Raw genomic sequence first — 20,756 nt, forward strand, 5'->3', positions numbered from 1 at the left:
TTGGAAAAACAGTACATTTACACATGCTAGCGCGTGTTGACACCACGGTGTTGAAATCAGTTAGGGTTTGGAAAAACAATACGTTTACAGACGCTAGCGTGTGTTGACACTAGGGTGTTGAAATCAGTTAGGGTTTGGAAAAACAGTACAGTTACAAATACTAGCAGATTTTTACACCAGAGTGTTGAATCCAGCTAGCTTTTTAGTAATTAATATACATGCATAAATGCTAACGGCTATTGACTTTGATTTTATATACCTACTGTTGTGGAAAAATATTAAAGTGATTTAGGTATTAATAAATAATTAAACGTTGTTGGGATATAAACAATAATATATTAACACAAAAGAACAACATAAAAAATAATGTTGCTCTGAAGCTATTTGCTTGTGGAATTTTTATAATTAACTATTTAGATGGGAAATAAGCCACAATTAAATTGAAAAAATAATTTTATTAACGTTTCGATGCGCAAATCGGGTGTCGTTGTCAAAATAAAAAATACTACTACAGGGTGTTTGGTAAAGAATGGGCCATAGCTTAACTTCAGGTTCCTGAGGTTAAAATAGGCCGATTTAAGCTAACTTACCTTAGTACAAAGTTTATAATAACCGAGATACAGGGTGTCAAAATTAAACTTTTTTTTTTTATTTATTATTGAATATTTCCTGACAGGTATGAGATATCAACACGAAATTTGGTATGTGGGGGTTTTTCGGAACGAGAAAACTAAATTCCCTACCAAACGTTATGTGTTTCCCAGAGGGCGCCACATACGCCTTTCAGCACTCATTTAATACGTTCCATTTTTTTTATCCGTCACTCAGTATAATTTTGACATTAAAATTTGTATTCCCCTATTAGTTTTACTTAAAAAAGGTATACCTCTTTCATCTCCCTAAACTCAACCGTTTACGAGATAAACGCATTTTAAATCTGCGGTGCAACATAATTGCAAATCTGCATAATATCATTGTAGTTACACCAGAAAAATAACTTAAAACCATAAAATTATCCAAAAATGTATCGCAAATTTCTTCAAATGGAACTTACGATGCAATGCCATGAATTTGAGAACTGGCACAATTATTATGGTTTTAAGTTATTTTTCGGGTGTAACTACAATGATATTATGCTAAAAATGATGGTGTATCGCAGATTTAAAATGCGTTTATCTCGAAAACGGTTGAGTTTAGAGAGATGAAAGAAGTATAGCTTTTTTAAGTAAAACTAATAGGAGAATAATAATTTTAATGTCAAAATTATACAGAGTGAGGGATAAAAAAATTTAACGTAATAAATAAGTGCTGAAAGGCGTATGTGGCGCCCTCTGGGCAATACATAATTTTTGGTAGGGAATTTAGTTTTCTCGACCCAAGAAAACCCCACGAACCAAATTTCATGTTGTTATCTCATATCTGTCAGGAAATATTCAATAATAAATAAAAAAAAGTTTAACTTTGACACCCTGTATCTCGGTTATTATAAACTTTGTACTAAGGTAAGTTAGCTTAAATCGGCCTATTTTAACCTCAGGAACTTGAGGTTAAGCTATGGCCCATTCTTTACCAAACACCCTGTATATTAAACAAAAATGTTGTTGCTTAGTAAAAAATTCTAATAATAATTTTTTTTAATCTGACTCATTTATATTGGCAATTCATACATATATTATACATTTTAAAGTATTTTTTACTAAACAACAACATTTTTGTTTAATTTAGTAGTACGTATTTTGTATTTTGACAACGACACCCGATTTGGGCGTCGAAACGTTAATAAAATTATTTTTTTTAAATTTAATTGTGGCTTATTTCCCATCTAAATAGTTAATTATAAAAATGTCACAAGCACATAGCTTCAGAACAACATTATTTTTTATGTTGTTTTTTGTGTTAATATATTATTGTTTATATTCCAACAACGTTTAATTATTTATTAATACCTAAATGACTTAAATATTTTTCCACAACAGTAGGTATATAAAATCAAAGTCAATAGCCGTTAGCATCTATGCATGTATAACCACTAAAAAAGCTAGCTGGTTTCAACACTCTGGTGTAAAAATCTGTTAGTATTTGTAAATGTACTGTTTTTCCAAACCCTAACTGATTTCAACACCCTAGTGTCAACACACTCTAGCGTCTGTAAACGTACTGTTTCTCCAAACCCTAACTGGTTTCAACACCGTGGTGTCATCACGCGCTAGCATCTGTAAATGTACCGTTTCTCCAAACCCTAACTGATTTCAACACCCTAGTGTCAACACACTCTAGCGTCTGTAAACGTACTGTTTCTCCAAACCCTAACTGGTTTCAACACCGTGGTGTCATCACGCGCTAGCATCTGTAAATGTACCGTTTCTCCAAACCCTAACTGATTTCAACACCCTGGTGTCTACACACGCAAGCATCTGTAAATATGCCTCCGGGCCATATTGTAGAAAGGCATAACGTCGATATAATAGATTGTGGCTTTTCTTAACAGTCTATTCACAGCGTGCAAACAAAGCACTACTCGCTAACGATCGACCCTTTTCCGAGATCTAACTAAGCAACACCTTTTTGTTAACAAAATAAATAAATGTTTTACTGTTCGTCGTTAACTTATTTTTATCATTTTTAATTAATTCCGTCAACTCACACCTACCGGAATACCTGGGAACGTGGCTTTTTGAAGACTGGACATCGGACAGGGAAGTGAAATGTCGCATTGAGCAAGCTCGACAAGCTTTCGTAAAATTCAGAAAGGTATTGACCTGTACAGTGTTAGATCTTCAATTGAGCCTAAGGTTTACTAAGTGCTACGTATGGTCGGTGCTGCTATATGGCGTAAAAGACTGGACACTCAAAACGAGGCGTATAAACAGATTAGAAGCCTTCAAAATGTGGCTTTATCGCTGTGTCCTAAAGATACCATGGACGACGAAAGTCACAAATGTAGATGTCCTCATAAGAATCAACCAAGAACGCTAACTTTTCGAAACTATCAAAAAAAAAAAAGGAAAACGGCATATCTGGATCACATCATGCGAAACGAAAAATACCAGTTCCTTCAACTTATAATCGAGGGTAAAATTGAAGGCAAGAGAGGAATAGGACGCAAAAGAATGTCCTTGTTCCGAAACATATGGCAATGGACAGGGATTAACGACGTACAATCTTTGTTACACATTTCAAGAAACAGAGAGTTAATGGAAAATGTGATCGCTAACATCCTTTATTAGTAGATTTGATCTGAAGAAGAAGAGTACGATTTGTGTAGGTGTAGAGTGGAACTTTCGGTTTAATAAATCATGCCGAAAGTTTAGTTTTTGGGCCAGCTGGAAATTTTTTTTACATAGGACTAACAGAGATATTTACACAGTGCGGTTAACAAATCATAACTCAATAATCTTATGATATTTCCTAAATTACACGTGAAATAAATTTTAATTAGAAATTTCTAATAGATTAAATCGCATTCCGTATTTGTGACATTCAAGTAGAATCCATCAATTTAGGGATTTCAGAAAGATTAAAAATCAAAATTTGGACGATGACATGAGTAAATTGTGTTTGAAAGATTTATATATCGTAAAACGATGACTTAGGCTTTTTGGCTTTTTATTTCACTCTTCTCGTCATATAATATTAATCCCACATATTATAAATCACCTCTAACATGACTAATCCCACAAAAATTCCTCCGAAAAAATCCAAAATCTAATAATTCTTAACCACTTTAATATCCTTTCAAAAACTACACAATAATCTCATGTTTCGTTAACTCCGACCTATTTTCAGCTCGCCCTGTAGATCCTAATAACGCTAGAGCTATAAATCATTCGAAAGATGCCATTAATAATAACCTAACCTTAAAAATGATGCATTGACGCGTTAAAAAAAGTTACTCTAATCCTTTACCCAACTATCTAACACCAAAGTTGGTGTTTAGGATTTAGGCCAGTTTGTAACGGACTTCTGACAGACAGAATATGTGTCATTTAAAACATGAAAATTGTTTTTCATTTTTCTTTATTTCTGGTAAAGGCCACTAACGTGTGTTGAAGAAACTGTGTGGTTCATTATGGTATTTTGCCTGTGTTAATTTGATTGGATTGTCTCTGAATATCATCATTCTTAATGTGCCTATTTGTGACGAATGCTGGTGATCATCATGGAAACCTGTATCTTATCTTCAGCAGCGCGAAAAGCTTCACAGATGTTGTGTTCAACCAGGTTCTAAGGTTCTTTCACCAGGATGTTCTTCTTCTTCATAAACCTAGCTTTTCAAATATAATTTTCCTTGCAGGATGGCTAGTGCAGTTCATATCTGGATTCATTTCGCATAAAGTGTCCAAAGTATTGTAACTTTCGAGATTTGATGGTGGTCAGTACCTCTCGGTTCTTCTTCATTGTTCTGAGGACCTCCTCATTTGTGATTCTGCTAGTCCACGGGATTTTAACTATTCTCCGATATAGCCCCCTCTTAAATGCTTCCAATTTTCTGCACTTATCTTCGTTCAAGGTCCACGATTCAACGCCATAAAAAAGGACAAAGAAGACAGCATTCTTACTTTTATGCCAAGAGAGATGTTGTGGCTCCAAGAAGGCCTCCATCCGGTTGAAGGTGGATCTAGCTTTTCCTATGCGAGCTCTTATCTTGCGGTTGTTAGTCCGTTCTTCATTTATTATGGTCCGAGACAATTGTAGTACAGGGGTTTGGTTGATGTATAGTTGACCTTCTATTAACTTTTTCTTGCTAATGATTATAAGCTTTGTCTTCTTTAGGTTTATATTTAGTCCATGCTCTTGACTATACCCATTCTTATGATCTGCTGTTTTCAATATACCCAGTCTTGTCATCTTTGCATTTGTTTATCCCTATGGAGGGTTAGTTTCTTAACTACACGTTTTTCCATAAGTTTCTATCTTGGGTCACACCAATACCTCTGTAATTGTTTGTATTGTGTGATTACCATGATGAAGGATCCTAGCGATCTTATATGCTCTCTTATAATCAATGCATCAATTATATTGATGTCATCATTAGACTTCCCTTAGCATATACTGTCTTAGTTTTATCCTCTTTTCTTGCTCCAGTCATTCATCTAAGCATTCTGGTTTCTGGCACATGCATTCGTTGTTGTTTGGTCTTTTAATTACCCACAATTCAGTTCAAACATCATAGCTGATCTTTTAGTCTATTTTATAGAATTATCCATTGAGTTTCATTGGAATCTTTTCTGCTCTCACTCTACTGTATGCATCTCTATTTTATCTATATTTGTTTATTACTCTGTAATAGCTTTCCTATGTATATATTTAAAACTTCTTAATTCAAGTCCGTTGATGACTTCCCCCTACTTTAGCGTTGCTGTATAACGTTTTCATCCCCTTTAGTGTTCACCTCTACATACAGCTCTGTAGACGATCCTTCCCCATCAACAGGTATAGCTTTGCTATCTTTTAGGCCCCCTTATCTCGTTCTAGCCTCTTTCTTCTTTCTACCATTCTGCTGCACTTCATAATTCCACCAGCAATAGTCTCTCCCGAGTATGTCCCTTTGCGACATGTTTTTGCTAGCACTTTCTCTCTCACTCATACCACAACTGTGCTGTTGGCTTCTTACCATAGTCATTTCTTCTTCTTCTTCATGTGCCTCATCCTTTAAGGACATTGGCCATAACAATCGCCCATTTTTTTTACAAATTCTTATTTTTTAACTTCCAGCATTTTACTTTCTGAAGCCCTACTGGCTTTCCTTTCCTCCCCACCTTAAGGTAGGAGGACCAGAGCCACACTTGTTGGAGTTGATCTCAGACCCAGCCACAACAAGTGGCGGCACAAATATAACCCATTCATGTCGCGCTGTATGGATTTAAGGTGGTGGGTAAAATTTATTTCCGTTTATGTTCTATGCGTCCCTTCGGATTTCTATAGATAATAGAATAGATAATGTAGATAAGACAGTCTTAAAAATAATGTGTTTTTAGGCATATAATGTTTGAAAAGTCGTATGGTCTCACTCAATTTACCAATAAATATAATAATATCTTAAAATTTTTCAAAAAATTATTTACAAAACAAATTTGATTTTGGAAAGTTTCAAAATACGCAAAATCTATTATAGTTTATGACAGGATTATATCTAAGTTTTAAGTTTCTCTAGACAAAAGTTCTTTAGTTAACATTTGAACCTTTTTAAGAAAGTCCGACATATTTCTCCAAACTTCAATACCCACCTTCTGGTCTAAATCTTACTTTGGTCTAAACTTTTTAATATTGCGAAAGGGATCTGGAACCCATTTATAAAATAAATGACTTTTGACAGTTGATGGAACACCTGCCGAAAGACAGGTGAACTAGAAAAGCGCCGCCATGGGGAGGGGTACAGGAAAAAGCATCGAATCAACAAAATTATTTCTGGAGCAAAACGTGAAGGATTCAGTCACGAAGTGTCGTGTTTGTTCGACATATCTGACATTATTTACTTAAGGTAAAAAGAGAGGACGACGGTTTTGCAACAGAGGCGTGCATTTTTTTATTAATTCATCCCCATTAATTTTCTAATAGTTTTGATTCTGATCATCCATGAAATCTCAATATTATTTTCCCCATTCACTATGCTTCACACGGATGACATTGCCATTATGGGAGAAAATGGAGGCTATGGTCTAATGCAACGAAAACCGAACTGTGCTGTTTCCATCTAAATAATGTCAAGCCAACAAAAACTCTCCGTTCACTTTGGAAACAGACTACTGACTCATAATTCAACACCAAAATATCTTAGAGTAACTCTTGACAGAGCTTTCGGTTTTAAAGATCACCTACAAAGAACGGCAGCAAAACTAAATTCGCGAAATAATATAATCCAAAAGCTAGTGGCACCACATGGGGTTCCTCAACCTTCGTACTTAGATTATCCGCCCTCGGACTTGTATACTCGGCAGCTGAATATACTTCCCCGGTATGGCTTAATAGTAAACATGAGAAAATTGTTGACAACCAATTAAACCAGATAATGCGAATAGTCTCAAGTACAAATAGACCAAAAGCGATCTATTGGCTTCCCATTTTGAGTCATATCCCACCGCTGAAACTACGAAGAAGTAATTCTCTTTTCAGAGAATATAGAAAAAACCAGGCTAACCACCAACTATCCATCCACCATGACAAGTTTGATATCGAAACAAGATATCTTCCACTGTTAAAGGTCATCTCCTTACATCAGGTACATCTAAGCCTCACCAACCCCTGGAACAGACAATAGGAGAGAGACTCACCACAGGAAGTACACCAAATAGCCTGTATTGATCGGAAATCACCAGGCTGTGAACTGCCCCGAAGTACATGGACAACGCTGAACAGAATAAGAACAAGCAGTGGTAGATATGTTGACAGCTTACATAGATGGGGAAAAGCCCTTACTCCTGAGTGTGACTGTGGTGCGCAACGACACACTGCCGTCCATTGTTGATGAAGGTCCCGAATGCAGTTTCCTGAAGTATTTGATGTCTTACTGAATGCGACCGAAAATGTTTTAGAAGCTCCTTCTATGAAGAGGGAAATCTGTACAGGATACTTAGGTTCAACAGTGTACAGCTGAGAGCTGATTGATGATAATGATAAAGTATAAGGTAACTGACTATATTTGACCTCTTGGATTTTCGAAATTAAGCTTTTAATTTTTAAATTGATGACGATATTCGAAATTGAAATCGAATCGGAAAATATGACATCATAAATTAATAGAAAAGGTAAACGGACCTACTGAGCTGCAATTTTGTTACTCTCGAAGGTTTCTTATTCAGGAAAGCCTTATGGCTTCGCCATACTTATCCTTCTTATGACTTCGCCATACTTTCGTACAAGTCTCAGCACTTGGGCATTTGTAAGTCGTTGAATCCCTGGCATTTCTATGGCCCATATTTCTGATGTTTCCATCTTCCTTATATGCAATTTTTTCAGTGCATATTTAGCTTTCCATTACTCACAACAAAGCATAGAATACATAACACCTCAGATAGAACCTCTACGTGAAGATAATGCTATGCTATGGACAACAAAATTTTATAATATATTTAACTATCCTAATATTGTAAGAAAATTAGTTTTGAAGGAGTCAGATATGAAGTGATCCAGCGCACTACGACACTGATGATCGTGTCGATAGTCTAGTTCCCCGTCGTGGTTTGTGCACAGATTCAATTTACCCCAAGTAAATATTTGTGATTGAAGTATCGGCTATCGTCTTAAGTGTCTCCAAACATGTCAAAAGTGTTGCTGTGTTGCGTGTTCCGTCGATATTTTTTACATTTTACTCAACATGTTGATTCTTTTGTTATTTATGGGTAATAGTCGTGGTCTCTATTTGATCCGCTGTGCCACGATAGCATACCTTATGTCAATATGACAGAAAAGTTAAGAGCGAATGAAAACCAGTACCAGTAACTAGACAACATTGTAGAAACCCATAATGAAATATAGACCAGGGCGCATCTGTAAAAATATTAGTACATTTGGACGTTGAGAGGTGACTCAATTTTTTTTGCAGAAATTGCTTGAAAATAAATCAAATAATAAAATTTGAGTTATCCTCCCTCTCAAAAAGGTCCGGAACATTGTTTAAATAATCAAAATGTCAAAAAATGAAGGAAAAATTCGATTTTTTTCTTCGTTTTTTGATTATAACTTTAAAAGTATTCCTTTCCGAGAAAAGTTGTACTGACATAAAAGTTGCGTAATTAAATTTCCTACAATATAGAGTTAGTTAAAAATTTAAAAAATAGTCACCCTTATTGCAAAATAGCAATAATTGCGAAAAAACCATACAAAAACAAGTATTCGCATTTTACGTTTTTCAACCATTTATGCTACACTTAGGACCTTCATATTTCATCCAGAAAAACTGTATGATACAGTAAAATAATATTGTAAATTTCGTTAAGATCGGTTTAATAGATTTTGCAAAATAAATTTTGCAATCCAGCTTTCGCAAAAAAATTCATTTTTTCAAAATGTTACAGGACTGAAAATAAAACTGATAGCAAGTTGAAATTTTTTTTGCATATAGAAGTGTACTGTTTATTTCATTTTCAATTTTGCAAAATTTAAATCGATTAAAACCACGGCGTCAGGAATTTTTTTAAATAAACATTAAATATTGGTGCTACGCGCAGGACAGCGGATAGTTTGCTCTAATTGGACATTCCAATGACCTATTTTATTTTTTATTACATTTCGATATAAATAAATAAATTTGTTTATTGCAAAATAAAAACACATACTCTATCCTTTAAAATAACACTTTAATTAGCAAAAACTTTCTTTGTTTATGTATTTTAACTAAGAGAATAAAAGTTTATTATTTTTAAACATAATATGCAATTGTTTAAACAATATCTCACAAACAATAATAAAATTAGTTGATTTTTGTGGAATTAAAATATTAAAATACAACAAAATATAGAGTAAGAAAATAATATATTAGATAAAGATTGGAAAAAATTTTGGTGGAAATCAACTTGTGTGAATCGAACACCGCTGTCCTGCGCGTAGCACCAAAAACTAATGTTTATTTAAAAAATTTCCTGACGCCGTGATAATTAATCGATTTTAATTTTGCAAACCGCTAATGAAAGGTACAGTAAACTTCTATAAGCAAAAAAAATTTCAACTTGCTATCTGCTTTATTTTCAGTCCTGTAACATTTTGAAAAAATGAATTTTTTTTGCGAAAGCTGGATTGCAAAATTTATTTTGCAAAATCTATTGAACCGATCCTAATTAAATTTATAGTATTGTTTTACTGTATCATAAAGTTTTTCTGGGTAAAATGTGAAGGTCCTAAGTGTAGCATAAATGGTTGAAAAACGTAAAATGCGAATACTTGTTTTTGTATGGTTTTTTTTCGCAATTATTGCTATTTTGCAACTAGGGTGACTATTTTTAAAATTTTTAACCTATTCTATACTATAGGAAATTTAATTACACAACTTTTATGTTAGTATAACTTTTCTCGAAAATGAATACTCTTAAAGTTATAATCAAAAAACGAAGACAAAAATCGAATTTTTCCTTCATTTTTTGACATTTTGATTATTTAAACAATGTTCCGGACCTTTTTGAGAGGGAGGATAACTCAAATATTATTATCTGATTTATTTTCAAGCAATTTCTGCAAAAAAGTTTGAGTCACCTCTCAACGTCCATCTCAAAAAAGATGCGCCCTGGACTAATATACTAATTAATGTACTTAATTGCCAACTAAAAATTATAGGTTCCGTAAGTTTTTCATATATTCTGACTTCCATTTTATTGTTTTGATAGACGTTTTTAATTGTTTTTATAATATCCAGCGGGATCTCTTTCTTATAAACGAGATGGACTAGATATTTAAATTCACTCTGTCAAATGCCTTCTTCAAGTCGATCAACGCAGACTCATGTTTTCTCTGTAATCTGTTTTATGACGAATTTTGCATATGTACAGGACCTTCTGTACGGACACCTTGTTGCTCATATGCCATGCCAAGTTTATGAGCTGGTTTATTCTTTCTTGCAAATTTTAGTTGTTATGTTTCAGTGTAATATATATTCAAGTTCATATCTTTGTGGTTTTCTGGTTGTTTATCACTCTTTTCGAGTGAGAGGATTAGTTTGCTTGTCCTCCATTCTTCTCGTATTTTGCTTTGGACATGGGAATGGTAAATAGGGAGAAAATGGAACCTATGGATAGGTGTAATATGGAGGTACATTGTCAACACTCTCGCAAGCAAGACGTGGAATATACAGTTCTCTACAGAGACGTACCTTAGGTCCACAATGTTACCGGTAAGTAAGGTGAAATTTCGGTCCACGCGCCTACACTAATAACATAGGATCCAGGATCCACAAAGCTTCTAATCCAGATCTAAATGAACAATCAATAGGGAGACCAGGAGACCAAAGCTTTCTGACATTTAACTAAAGCATTGATTGTTAAGACACCAACTCAGACTCCAACTCAGAATACAGCTAGCCCAGAGTATTTTTGGATGATCAGAGCCTGTGCTAGATCTGTGGGTCTGTTATGATCTCTAGGGGTACCAGAGATGGACTGTCTGAAACTGTGGGCATAGGCAGCTGGGTTGTTACCTGACGCAAATGCTCACTGGCCGTGGCTGCTTCCTTAGCTACATTTTCAGTTTCAGGAGGGCATAGTCCAATCAGTGACTTTACAGTGGCATTTCGAATAGTGTGACACACACGATGTTAGAGATCGAGCATTGAGCAGATGAAAAAGTGAAGTTTGAAAGAGAGTGTAACTGTAGAATGTTTGATTTCGTGAGAGAAATGGTAGAGAAAATGATGAGAGATTAGTGGTGATAGTCCACAAAATCAGGAACTTCAAACGAACGGGAGGAGAGGCAAAATGAGCCAGTAGCGCCTTGGTGGGATTCGGACTGTCGTAGGCTAAAATAGAAAGCCATTAGAGAGAGAGAGAGAGAGAGAGAGAGAGAGAGAGAGAGAGAGAGAGAGAGAGAGAGAGAGAGAGAGAGAGATGACGTAATAGATGGCATATTCTCCAAGGCAGAGACTTGATACTGGTGGTTCGTTTTCCCGATTAATGTGTTACAGAAGGAATAAGATTTATGCGAAAGCAGGGCATCAGACGACATGTTATGCCTTAACGGGCGTTTCTATGCTGATGTCTGGAGTAACAGAGCAGAGGTTTTTAGTTGGATACCAATCTCGGAGTAGTGACCAGACGAAGTGTCAAATGTCTATCTCATTGAGCATCTTGTCCTGGCACAACTTTATTAGGGTATTAGAAACCAACACTACCTTAGTGGCAGGTCTCGCTATGCAATTTTCCAAAAAAAAAAGGTCAGGAGAGCAGTCGGGAAGCGTCTTAGTGAGTCACTGACGATACGACTACAACACAACAAAAAGTAGAACAAAAACACATTAGTGGACTTTATTGCTTTGTCTAATACACTGTTTTGTGTTCATTTATTTTTTAAACAAACAAAAATCTATAGTAACTTTTTTGGCGAGGTCAAAAAGTTGTATTTATTTCCATGATGACATCACGGAAGGAGGGTTTCTTAAGGCGGTGACTGGTGAGAGTGACTGGTCGATTTACTCGCGTACTCTTTCTTCCTAGGAGGTACTAGATGATCTGGTAAGTCAAAAGGTATCTCATTCCCATTCAATTTAACGTTTATCAGGTGCATAGCTAAAGCAAATTCGTCCTTATCCAGGTACCCGTCTCGATCTACATCTGACAGCTTCCAGATCTTCCCAAGTATCGCATTCGGTAGTTTTGATTTCACCAGTTCTTCTTTCACAGTGGCTCCTGATAATTTGCCATCTACTGGTCCCAATGCTTCAAATATTGTGTCGTAGGATTGTCTTTCTTTGTTGACGATCCATTCGGGTTCTCCAAAGCCGGCATTAATGCCTTCCCCACTCTTATAACCAAATGGTGTGACCTTGTCTTCTACGTTTTCAAAGGCTCCACCTGTAACTTCTGGTTGACTAGTTGAAGACGAGTCGAAAGGTATCCTGGACATTAGATGAGATATATTTATGGAAAGCATATCATTAACTACATCTAAAAGTTTAGGCTTTAACGAATGGAACTTGCCGAAGTCTTGTTTCGTCAGTTGTTCCTGCATTTTAGATATTTCTGGAAAATCTCCAATAGATATTTGGTGTTCTTTCTGAATTTTTTCATAAATTTGCGATAAGTTCTTAATGAGCTCCCTCTTTTTTGTTTCTTTACCAAATCGAGGCATTTCTTTCTTTAATTCGGAGATTATATAGGCATGAACCTTTGCCAAACGTGCCCTTTTTATCAAGTCGTTCAATTTTCGAAGAGCTGAATTCTTCGGCAAACTTTGCAAGTCAGTAAAAAGATCTTGCGTTTCGTCCTCAAACAATTTCCTATTTCCATCATACCTCAATGGCTCGTCCCAAAAAGACCCGATATACACTCTAACCACTTCAGGAGTTTGTAGAACTTTTCCTAACGACCACATGAGGGCGCCATAGACACGCATCAGCTGCTGGTGATCTATCATGTCTGCCTTATTGAGAACTATCCTGATCTTGTCATCGTGGCCTCGCAGAGCTTCGATTGACCTTCGGAATTCGTCAGAAATGTCGAGTTTGTGGGCGTCAAAAAGGAGGATGATGCGGTCGACACGTTCTGCAAACCATTCTAGGACGCCGGTAAAGTCGTAGCCTCTGTCTATTCTTTGTTTTTCGCCTGAAATAATAATAATTCTGTTAGATTACTGCTATATAATATATGTTATTTTATTGTTGATATTAACGGTAATTTAATGAGTATCTCAAAATTTGCGCAAGATTTGAATTTGCCGCCAGTTGTACAGTAAAGTGTTGGCAACAAAAAAATAATTTGACGGCTGACAGTTTAGGGTTAGTAACAATGGAACCAACAGAGCTGTGGAGCTGATACAAAATGGTGCCCTACAAGTCTAAGTTGCCGATATTTTTATTGTTTCGCAAAGTGTTATTTCACTCATAGATAGGATACGAAAGAAAGGCACATTGAGAGAGAGCTGAGCTAGACGTTCAGGACCTAGTGAGATAGACAAGAGCACGACGACGCATGTGGAGAGACCACGTATGTAGGTCGGATGGACCTTGAACGTATGCGAAATGGGAGAAGACACAGAAGCTCAACACCAAGCGACCCGTAGAAAGAAATAACGATGTTACCAGAGCTCGAGCTCCGTATCGCAGCAGGGACTGTAACAGAATAAAACAGGACATAATTCTATTAATAGAAAAAGAAGAAAGTGTTATTTCTAGACTTGCTTAGGAACATGGGATATGTTGTTTAACAACGATATTAACAGGTTAGCCTAGAATTACCATGGCTCGAGATAACCGATATGTCATACCTACTGCGCAAAAGGAACCTTTTTTACTACACGAACACTGTCACAGCGCGCGATGAAGTTACCAATGGAATCCTAGGTTCCATTCAAACTAGTCGAAGACAGTTAGACATTTCCTTTTTCGTCTAAGTGTCTTTTGAGATGTGTAGCATTGATCTTGCGATATCGGCATCAAAGATTAGATTGGGCTAGAGCACATTTAAATTGGGGGGATAAGGAGGCATTTAAATTGGGCAATCAGTATTGTTCACAGACGAGTCCAGATTTTTCTGATATCCAGATAGCCGTTGAGTACGTGTATGGATAAGACCAATGGTACCAATAAATCCAAGACCGTATCAGATGGTTCATCCATTTCGAGCATTGCATCGTACGGCTGGTACAGGTTTTAAGGGGGTAGGCGCAAAATCTTCATCCAACGCTATTTAATGCATTCATTTTTTCTCTAATCCTGAGAAAACTAATAAGTATTTTTGAAAAATTTAAACGCCGAATGAAATAATACATTATTTCCGATGGTATAAAGTCCCTGAAAACTTCTATAATGTTTACTTTAATAAGTTACCGTGGTATAAAAAAAGAGAAAATTAAGTGTGGTTTTTCATTTCCAATATTTCATTGTAAAGAAACTTTTTGTTTATTCTAAGGGACTTTCGGCCATCGGTGATAATGTAATCTTTCATTTTGCGTTTAAATTTTTCAAAAATACTTATTAGTTTTTTTAGGATTCGAAAACAAAATGAATGCATTTAAATAGCATTGGCCCAAGATTTTGCACCTACACCTTAACCTATCGAAATAAGTAAAACGAGTAGTAAAAGAGAACAAGATGAGCTGCTTATCAACAAGTTGAAATATCGCACTTGCCTGATAACGAAAACGATCGGATTGTTGTTGCCGGCGATCGACAAACGTTGTTTCCAACCTACGGCATTTATTGGTGACCACAGCTGACTCTTGATGCGACCTACGGTGTTTATTGAGAATCATGGCCTACGTTTTGTATTGGCTACGTGAAGTTGCCTCTCTCTCTCTCTCTCTTGCCGTTTCCCCATTACTGAGGATCGTGATTTCTTCCAATATTCCTAGCAATGTTCCTCCATTGGTCTCTATCTTCAGCTGCTCTAAGAGCTTCACAGAATGAGTTTCTAGCTGAATGCTTTATTTGGTCAGACCATCTAGTTGGTAATCGTCCTCTTGATCTTCTCCCCGGAACGTTTCCAGAAACAATTAATCTCTCCAAACTGTCGTCACCTCTGCGAACCACGTGACCAAAGAATTACAGAATTCCTTGGAGACATATTGTGGACAGCCTTTTTTTAATATTGAGTTGGATTAGAATGGAAACGTTTGTCCTATGAGCTGTCCAAGGTATGCGCAGCATTCTTCTCCAGCACCACATCTCAAAAGCATCAATTTTTTGGCGCTCGCATGCGCGAAGAGTCCAAGTCTCTGATCCGTATAGAAATATTGAGAATACAAGGGCATTTACCAGTCTCATCTTGATATTTTGAGAGATAGATCTGTCTTTCCAAACTTTAGTTAGGCGACTCGTCGCATTTTTTGCCATACCAATACGTCTCCGAACTTCTGCTTCACAGTTATCATCATTATAGTTATACTAGACCCGAGATAGATAAAGGTGTTTACTATCTACTATTCCTGTAACATGTTAGTCAGTTGAATAGTGTCGAATCTGTCGACCACCATTATTTTTGTCTTAGCTTTATTGATTTTCAGACCAACTTTATTGCTTTCGTACTCAACTCTTCGCGGAAGATCAAATATTTCTTGCTCATTTGCTGCTATAAGTGTAGTGTCATCAGCAAATCTTAAATTGGAGATTTTCCTACCAGCTACTATTACTCCACCGGCCCATCCTTCTAAAACCATCCTCATGACATGTGAAGTTGCCGGTGACTGATAAAGGCTGTATGCATCTGCCAGACATGTGTCTGGCTTGACGCTGTAGGTAACTTACGGCATTTATTGGAGACCACAGCCTTAAAAGCCGTACGTTTTTCAGCAGCAGGTTCATTAATGGGTACCAGTTGATTATCAGGATGATTAGGTTCTATCATTGGATCTACATTTTCATTGATAGGGTTTGGATGTAAATTAACTGGGGGAACTAAAAGTTGGATAGAGGGCAGAAGATGTGGGGGAGGTTCTTGATATTGTGGCTGATAAAAATTACTTTTAGTTCGTTTACAGAGGCTATATTCTTTATAGGTACCATGATTTTACGAATTTGGTCAATGTGACGTTTCAGACAATAACCATCATCAAGTTGGACTTGGTAATGTAACAATCCATACTTTTTAACAATTGTGCCAAATTTCTAAAGTTCCTAGTTTCCTTGGTAATACCTTACTTGAACTCTCTTCAATGATTCACCTCGTCGCCAATTTATTATGTCTTTAGATGAAATAATTTTTGATAATAATTATAATTTGACAACAATAAAGGAGGATATTATAGCTTTAGAAATTGTATAATGAATAAAAAAAATGTAACAAAACATATTATGGAAATAGTCATTTCTGATGAAAAAGCATAATGACATTTTTTATTTCGCAATAACAGCCATTTCTTTCAAAAGCTATCGTCTCATTTCGCGACATTTCTCATAAAAATAAGACAGCAACATCTTCTATTCATTTCTCATAAAACCTCATCAAAACAAGCAATATACGTCCAATTTCCTTGAAACGCACTTATCCGTCCCCGAACGATATTTTGCGTAAGACCCCGCGTAATCTACATTCCACTTCCACATCTCCCTCTCGTTTGTTACCCCATTATTTTCCATTTCGACAAACCACCTTGAATTTCCCGAAATTATTTTTCTTTTACAACACGCCACAACAAAAAATTGGGCTTTGAGTATTGCCGTGTGGCCCCGCATATTTTTCAGCATTATTAGGTTATGGCGACCCATATTTCAGTAAGATTTCGACCTATATATCAAGTGGATGCCCTCGTTAATCATTACTCCCGGTATATGGAAGAAGTTGAGGGGATATTTCATCGTAGTAGTCGAGAGGTTGCGTCCCGAAACTTGGAAATTAGATTGGGGGTCGTAAAAAACGTCGTATTTTCAAGGCCTGTTTAATTAGCCATATATTTTGGCTGTATACCTAACGATTGAAATACTGATTGGATAAAAACATTCTTGTATATAAAGAGTGTCTAGAAACTCTGCATAGAGATATGTCTTTCCCGATTTGCTCCGATGAAAATTTTCCTAGGAAAATGCGGATTTTCCCAACAAAATCTCTAATTTTCAAATAAAGTTTTAGGTAAGTAATTATTAATCAATAATTAAATAACTTAGTGACATCAAAGCTTTCTTGGTATAGATTGTAATTTCAGAAGCCGGTGAAAATTAAGCGAATATTTTAGCAACAATTCAATTGTTAATTAACAATTTACGATCGCAATAATAACCAAAATAATCATGATACATTGATCAAACTTTTAAAGATTATAAAGATGAGATGCTTATTTAATATTTTATCGACAAAAAATAAACTTCTCGTTTTTTTGCATAATCTTTAAATTTTGAAAAAAAAAATAGTTATAATACGCTGGTCTAATTATAGTCTGGGCTGATTATCGGAGAATAGACCATTTTTGGGAAAAGTTATTTACCAGCAATTTTATTGCTGGAATCGAAGCTTATGATTATATATATTAATAATCTAGGTATGCAAAGTCCGCAGATAGTGTGCTACTTTTTTTATTAACAAAATGGCGCCCCCAAATCGTGTTTATTTCAATTTTTGCTCCATAACTCCGAACATTTTAACTTTACACCAAAAACACCCTAATAAAAATTCGCCAAAATTAAATTCCGCATAAAGGTATGTTTTTCTTGATCTGCTCCGATAAAAATTTTCCTCGGAAAATGCGGGTTTTCCCAACAAATTCTTTAAATTTCAAATAAAGTTTTAGATAAGTAATTATCTGCCAATAATTAAATAACTCGGTGACATAAAAGCTTTCTTGGTTTAGATTCTAGTTCCAGAAGCCGGTAAAAATTAAACGAATATTTTAGCAACAATTCAATTGTTAATTAATAATTTACGGTCGCAATAATAACCAAAATAATTATGATACACTGATCAAACTTTGAAATCTTATAAAGATGAGATACCTATTTAATATTTTGTCGACAAAATATAAATTTTTAATTTTTTTGAATAATCTTTAAATGTTTTAAAAAAAATAGTTATAAACAAATTAACGTTTCTCAGAAAGTTTTTATTATATTCTAATTTTAAAAAATAGGTAAAATGCGCATTTCAATGATCTTGAAAATGAATGCTTTAAAACTTTTTTCCAACCATTTGCAAAAAAGTTATGAAACAGCAAAGTACACATACGATTATTACCTTGTTTATAATTTTTTTTAATTCTTTCAAAGCGTAAAAGTGAGTCTAAAGTACAAGCTAATTACTTACAAAAAATAGCGATTATTAGTTTAATGGTTATATTTTAATTAAAGATTATAAATATTTTTTTTGTAATTTACACGCGCGAAAGTCGACTAATACAGTACCGTAGCTATGTATTATGTATTATACCCGTTCACATACACAACTCGCGCGAGTTTAAAGCTTGTCAGTCGCTTCGAGTAAACATCTCCGGCTCTGTATCAAGCCTACTTTCGCGCTAAAAATTACAAAAAAAAACATTTTTAATCTTTGATTAAAATATAACCATTAAACTAATGTTTGACATTTTTTTGAGAGTAATTAATTTGTACCATAAACTCACTTTTAAGCTTTGAAACAATTAAAACAAATTATAAATACCGGAGCAATCTTATGTTTACTTTCCTGCTTCATAACTTTTTTGCGAATGGTTGGAAAAAATTTTTAAAGCATTCATTTTCAAGACCTTTGAAATACGCATTTTAAGTATTTTTTAAAATTATAACATAATAAACAATTTCTGAAAAATATTAATTTGTTTATAACTATTTTTTTTAAACATTTAAAGATTATGCAAAAAAATTAAAAATTTATATTTTGTCGACAAAATATTAAATAGGCATCACATCTTTATAATCTTTCTAAGTTTGATCAATGTCTCATGATTATTTTGGTTGTTATTGCGACTGTAAATTATTAATTAACAATTGAATTGTTGCTAAAATATTCGTTTAATTTCTACCGGCTTCTGCAGTTATAATCTATACCAAAAAAGCTTTTATTTCGCCAAGGCATTTAATTATTGATAAATAATTACTTGCCCAAAAAAATTATTTGAAAATTCGAGATTTTGTTGGGAAAACATACATTTTCCGAGGAAAATTTTCGTCGGAGCAAATCGTGAAAAGCATGCCTCTATGTAGAATTAAATTGGTGTGAATTTTTATTTGAGTGTTTTTGGTGTAAAGTTAAAATCTTCGGAGTTATAGACCAATAATTGTAAAAAACACGATTTGGGGGCGCCATTTTGTTAATAAAAAAAGTAGCACACTATCTGCGGACTTTGCATACCTATATTATTAATATATAGGATCATAATATTCGATTACAGCAATAAAGTTGCTGATAAATAACCTTTCTTTGTACTTTACTAATTAGACCAGCGTATTATAACTTTTTTTTTTTCAAAATTTAAAGATTATGCAAAAAAACGAAAAATTTATATTTTGTCGATAAAATATTAAATATGCATCTCATCTTTATAATCTTTATAAGTTTGATCAATGTATAATGATTATTTTGGTTATTATTGTGATCGTAAATTGTTAATTAACAATTGAATTGTTGCTAAAATATTCGTTGAATTTTCACCGGCTTCTGGAATTACAATCTATACTAAGAAAGCTTTGATGTCACTAAGTTATTTAATTATTGATTAATAATTACTTACCTAAAACTTTATTTGAAAATGACAGATTTTGCTGGGAAAACCCGCATTTTCCGAGGAAAATTTTCGTCGGAGCAAATCGGAAAAAACATATCTCTATGCAGAATTTAATTGTGGTGAATTTTTATTTGAGTGTTTTTGTTGTAAAGTGAAAATCTTCGGAGTTATAGAGCAATAATTGAAAAAAATTCGATTTGTCGGCGCCATTTTGTTTATAAAAAAAGTAGCACACTATCTGCGGACTTTGCATACCTATATTATTAATATATGGGATCTTATAATTCGATTCCAGCAATAAAATTTCTGGTAAATAACTTTTCTATGAATTTTGCTAATTAGCCCAGAGTATTAGTAAAGTACAAAGAAAGATTATTTACCAGCAATTTTATTGCTGGAATCGAATATTATGATCCTATTTATTAATAATATAGGTATGCAAAGTCCGCAGATAGTGTGCTACTTTTTTATTAACAAAATGGCGCCCCCAAATCGTGTTTTTTTCAATTATTGGTCTATAACTCCGAAGATTTTAACTTTACACCAAAAACACTCAAATAAAAATTCACCCCAATTTAATTCTACATAGAGGCATGTTTTTCCCGATTTGCTCCGACGAAAATTTTTCTCGGAAAATGTGGGTTTTCCCAACAAAATCTCGAATTTTCAAATAAATTCTTTGGGCAAGTAACTATTTATCAATATTTAAATAACTTGGTGAAATAAAAGCTTTTTTGGTATAGATTATAACTTCAGAAGCCGGTGAAAATTAAACGAATATTTTAGCAACAATTCAATTGTTAATTAACAATTTACAGTTGCAATAACAACCAAAATAATCATGAGACATTGATCAAACTTAGAAAGATTATAAAGATTATAAAGTGATGCCTATTTAATATTTTGTCGACAAAATATAAATTTTTCATTTTTTTACATAATCTTTAAATGTTAAAAAAAATAGTTATAAACAA

The 20,756-nt window shown here is 34.5% G+C and overlaps 2 protein-coding genes across 4 annotated transcripts in view; one reads left to right on the forward strand and one right to left on the reverse strand.

The window, feature by feature from the left end:
• The window catches only part of LOC114349398 (netrin receptor UNC5C), a 1,236,422-nt gene that overhangs the window by 827,609 nt on the left and 388,057 nt on the right, over positions 1-20,756 (forward strand). The window lies entirely within an intron of this gene.
• LOC114349409 (EH domain-containing protein 1-like) overlaps positions 11,930-20,756 on the reverse strand; it is a 149,861-nt gene continuing 141,034 nt past the window's right edge. For both annotated transcript variants that reach the window (XM_028299780.2, XM_050647801.1), the window contains exon 5: positions 11,930-13,241. In XM_028299780.2, coding sequence (XP_028155581.1) covers positions 12,076-13,241 — 1,166 coding nt within the window. In that variant the 3' untranslated portion in view covers positions 11,930-12,075. The remainder of the gene's footprint in view (positions 13,242-20,756) is intronic.

Source organism: Diabrotica virgifera, chromosome 3 (genome assembly GCF_917563875.1).
Source record: "Diabrotica virgifera virgifera chromosome 3, PGI_DIABVI_V3a".
Classification (NCBI taxonomy): domain Eukaryota; kingdom Metazoa; phylum Arthropoda; class Insecta; order Coleoptera; family Chrysomelidae; genus Diabrotica; species Diabrotica virgifera.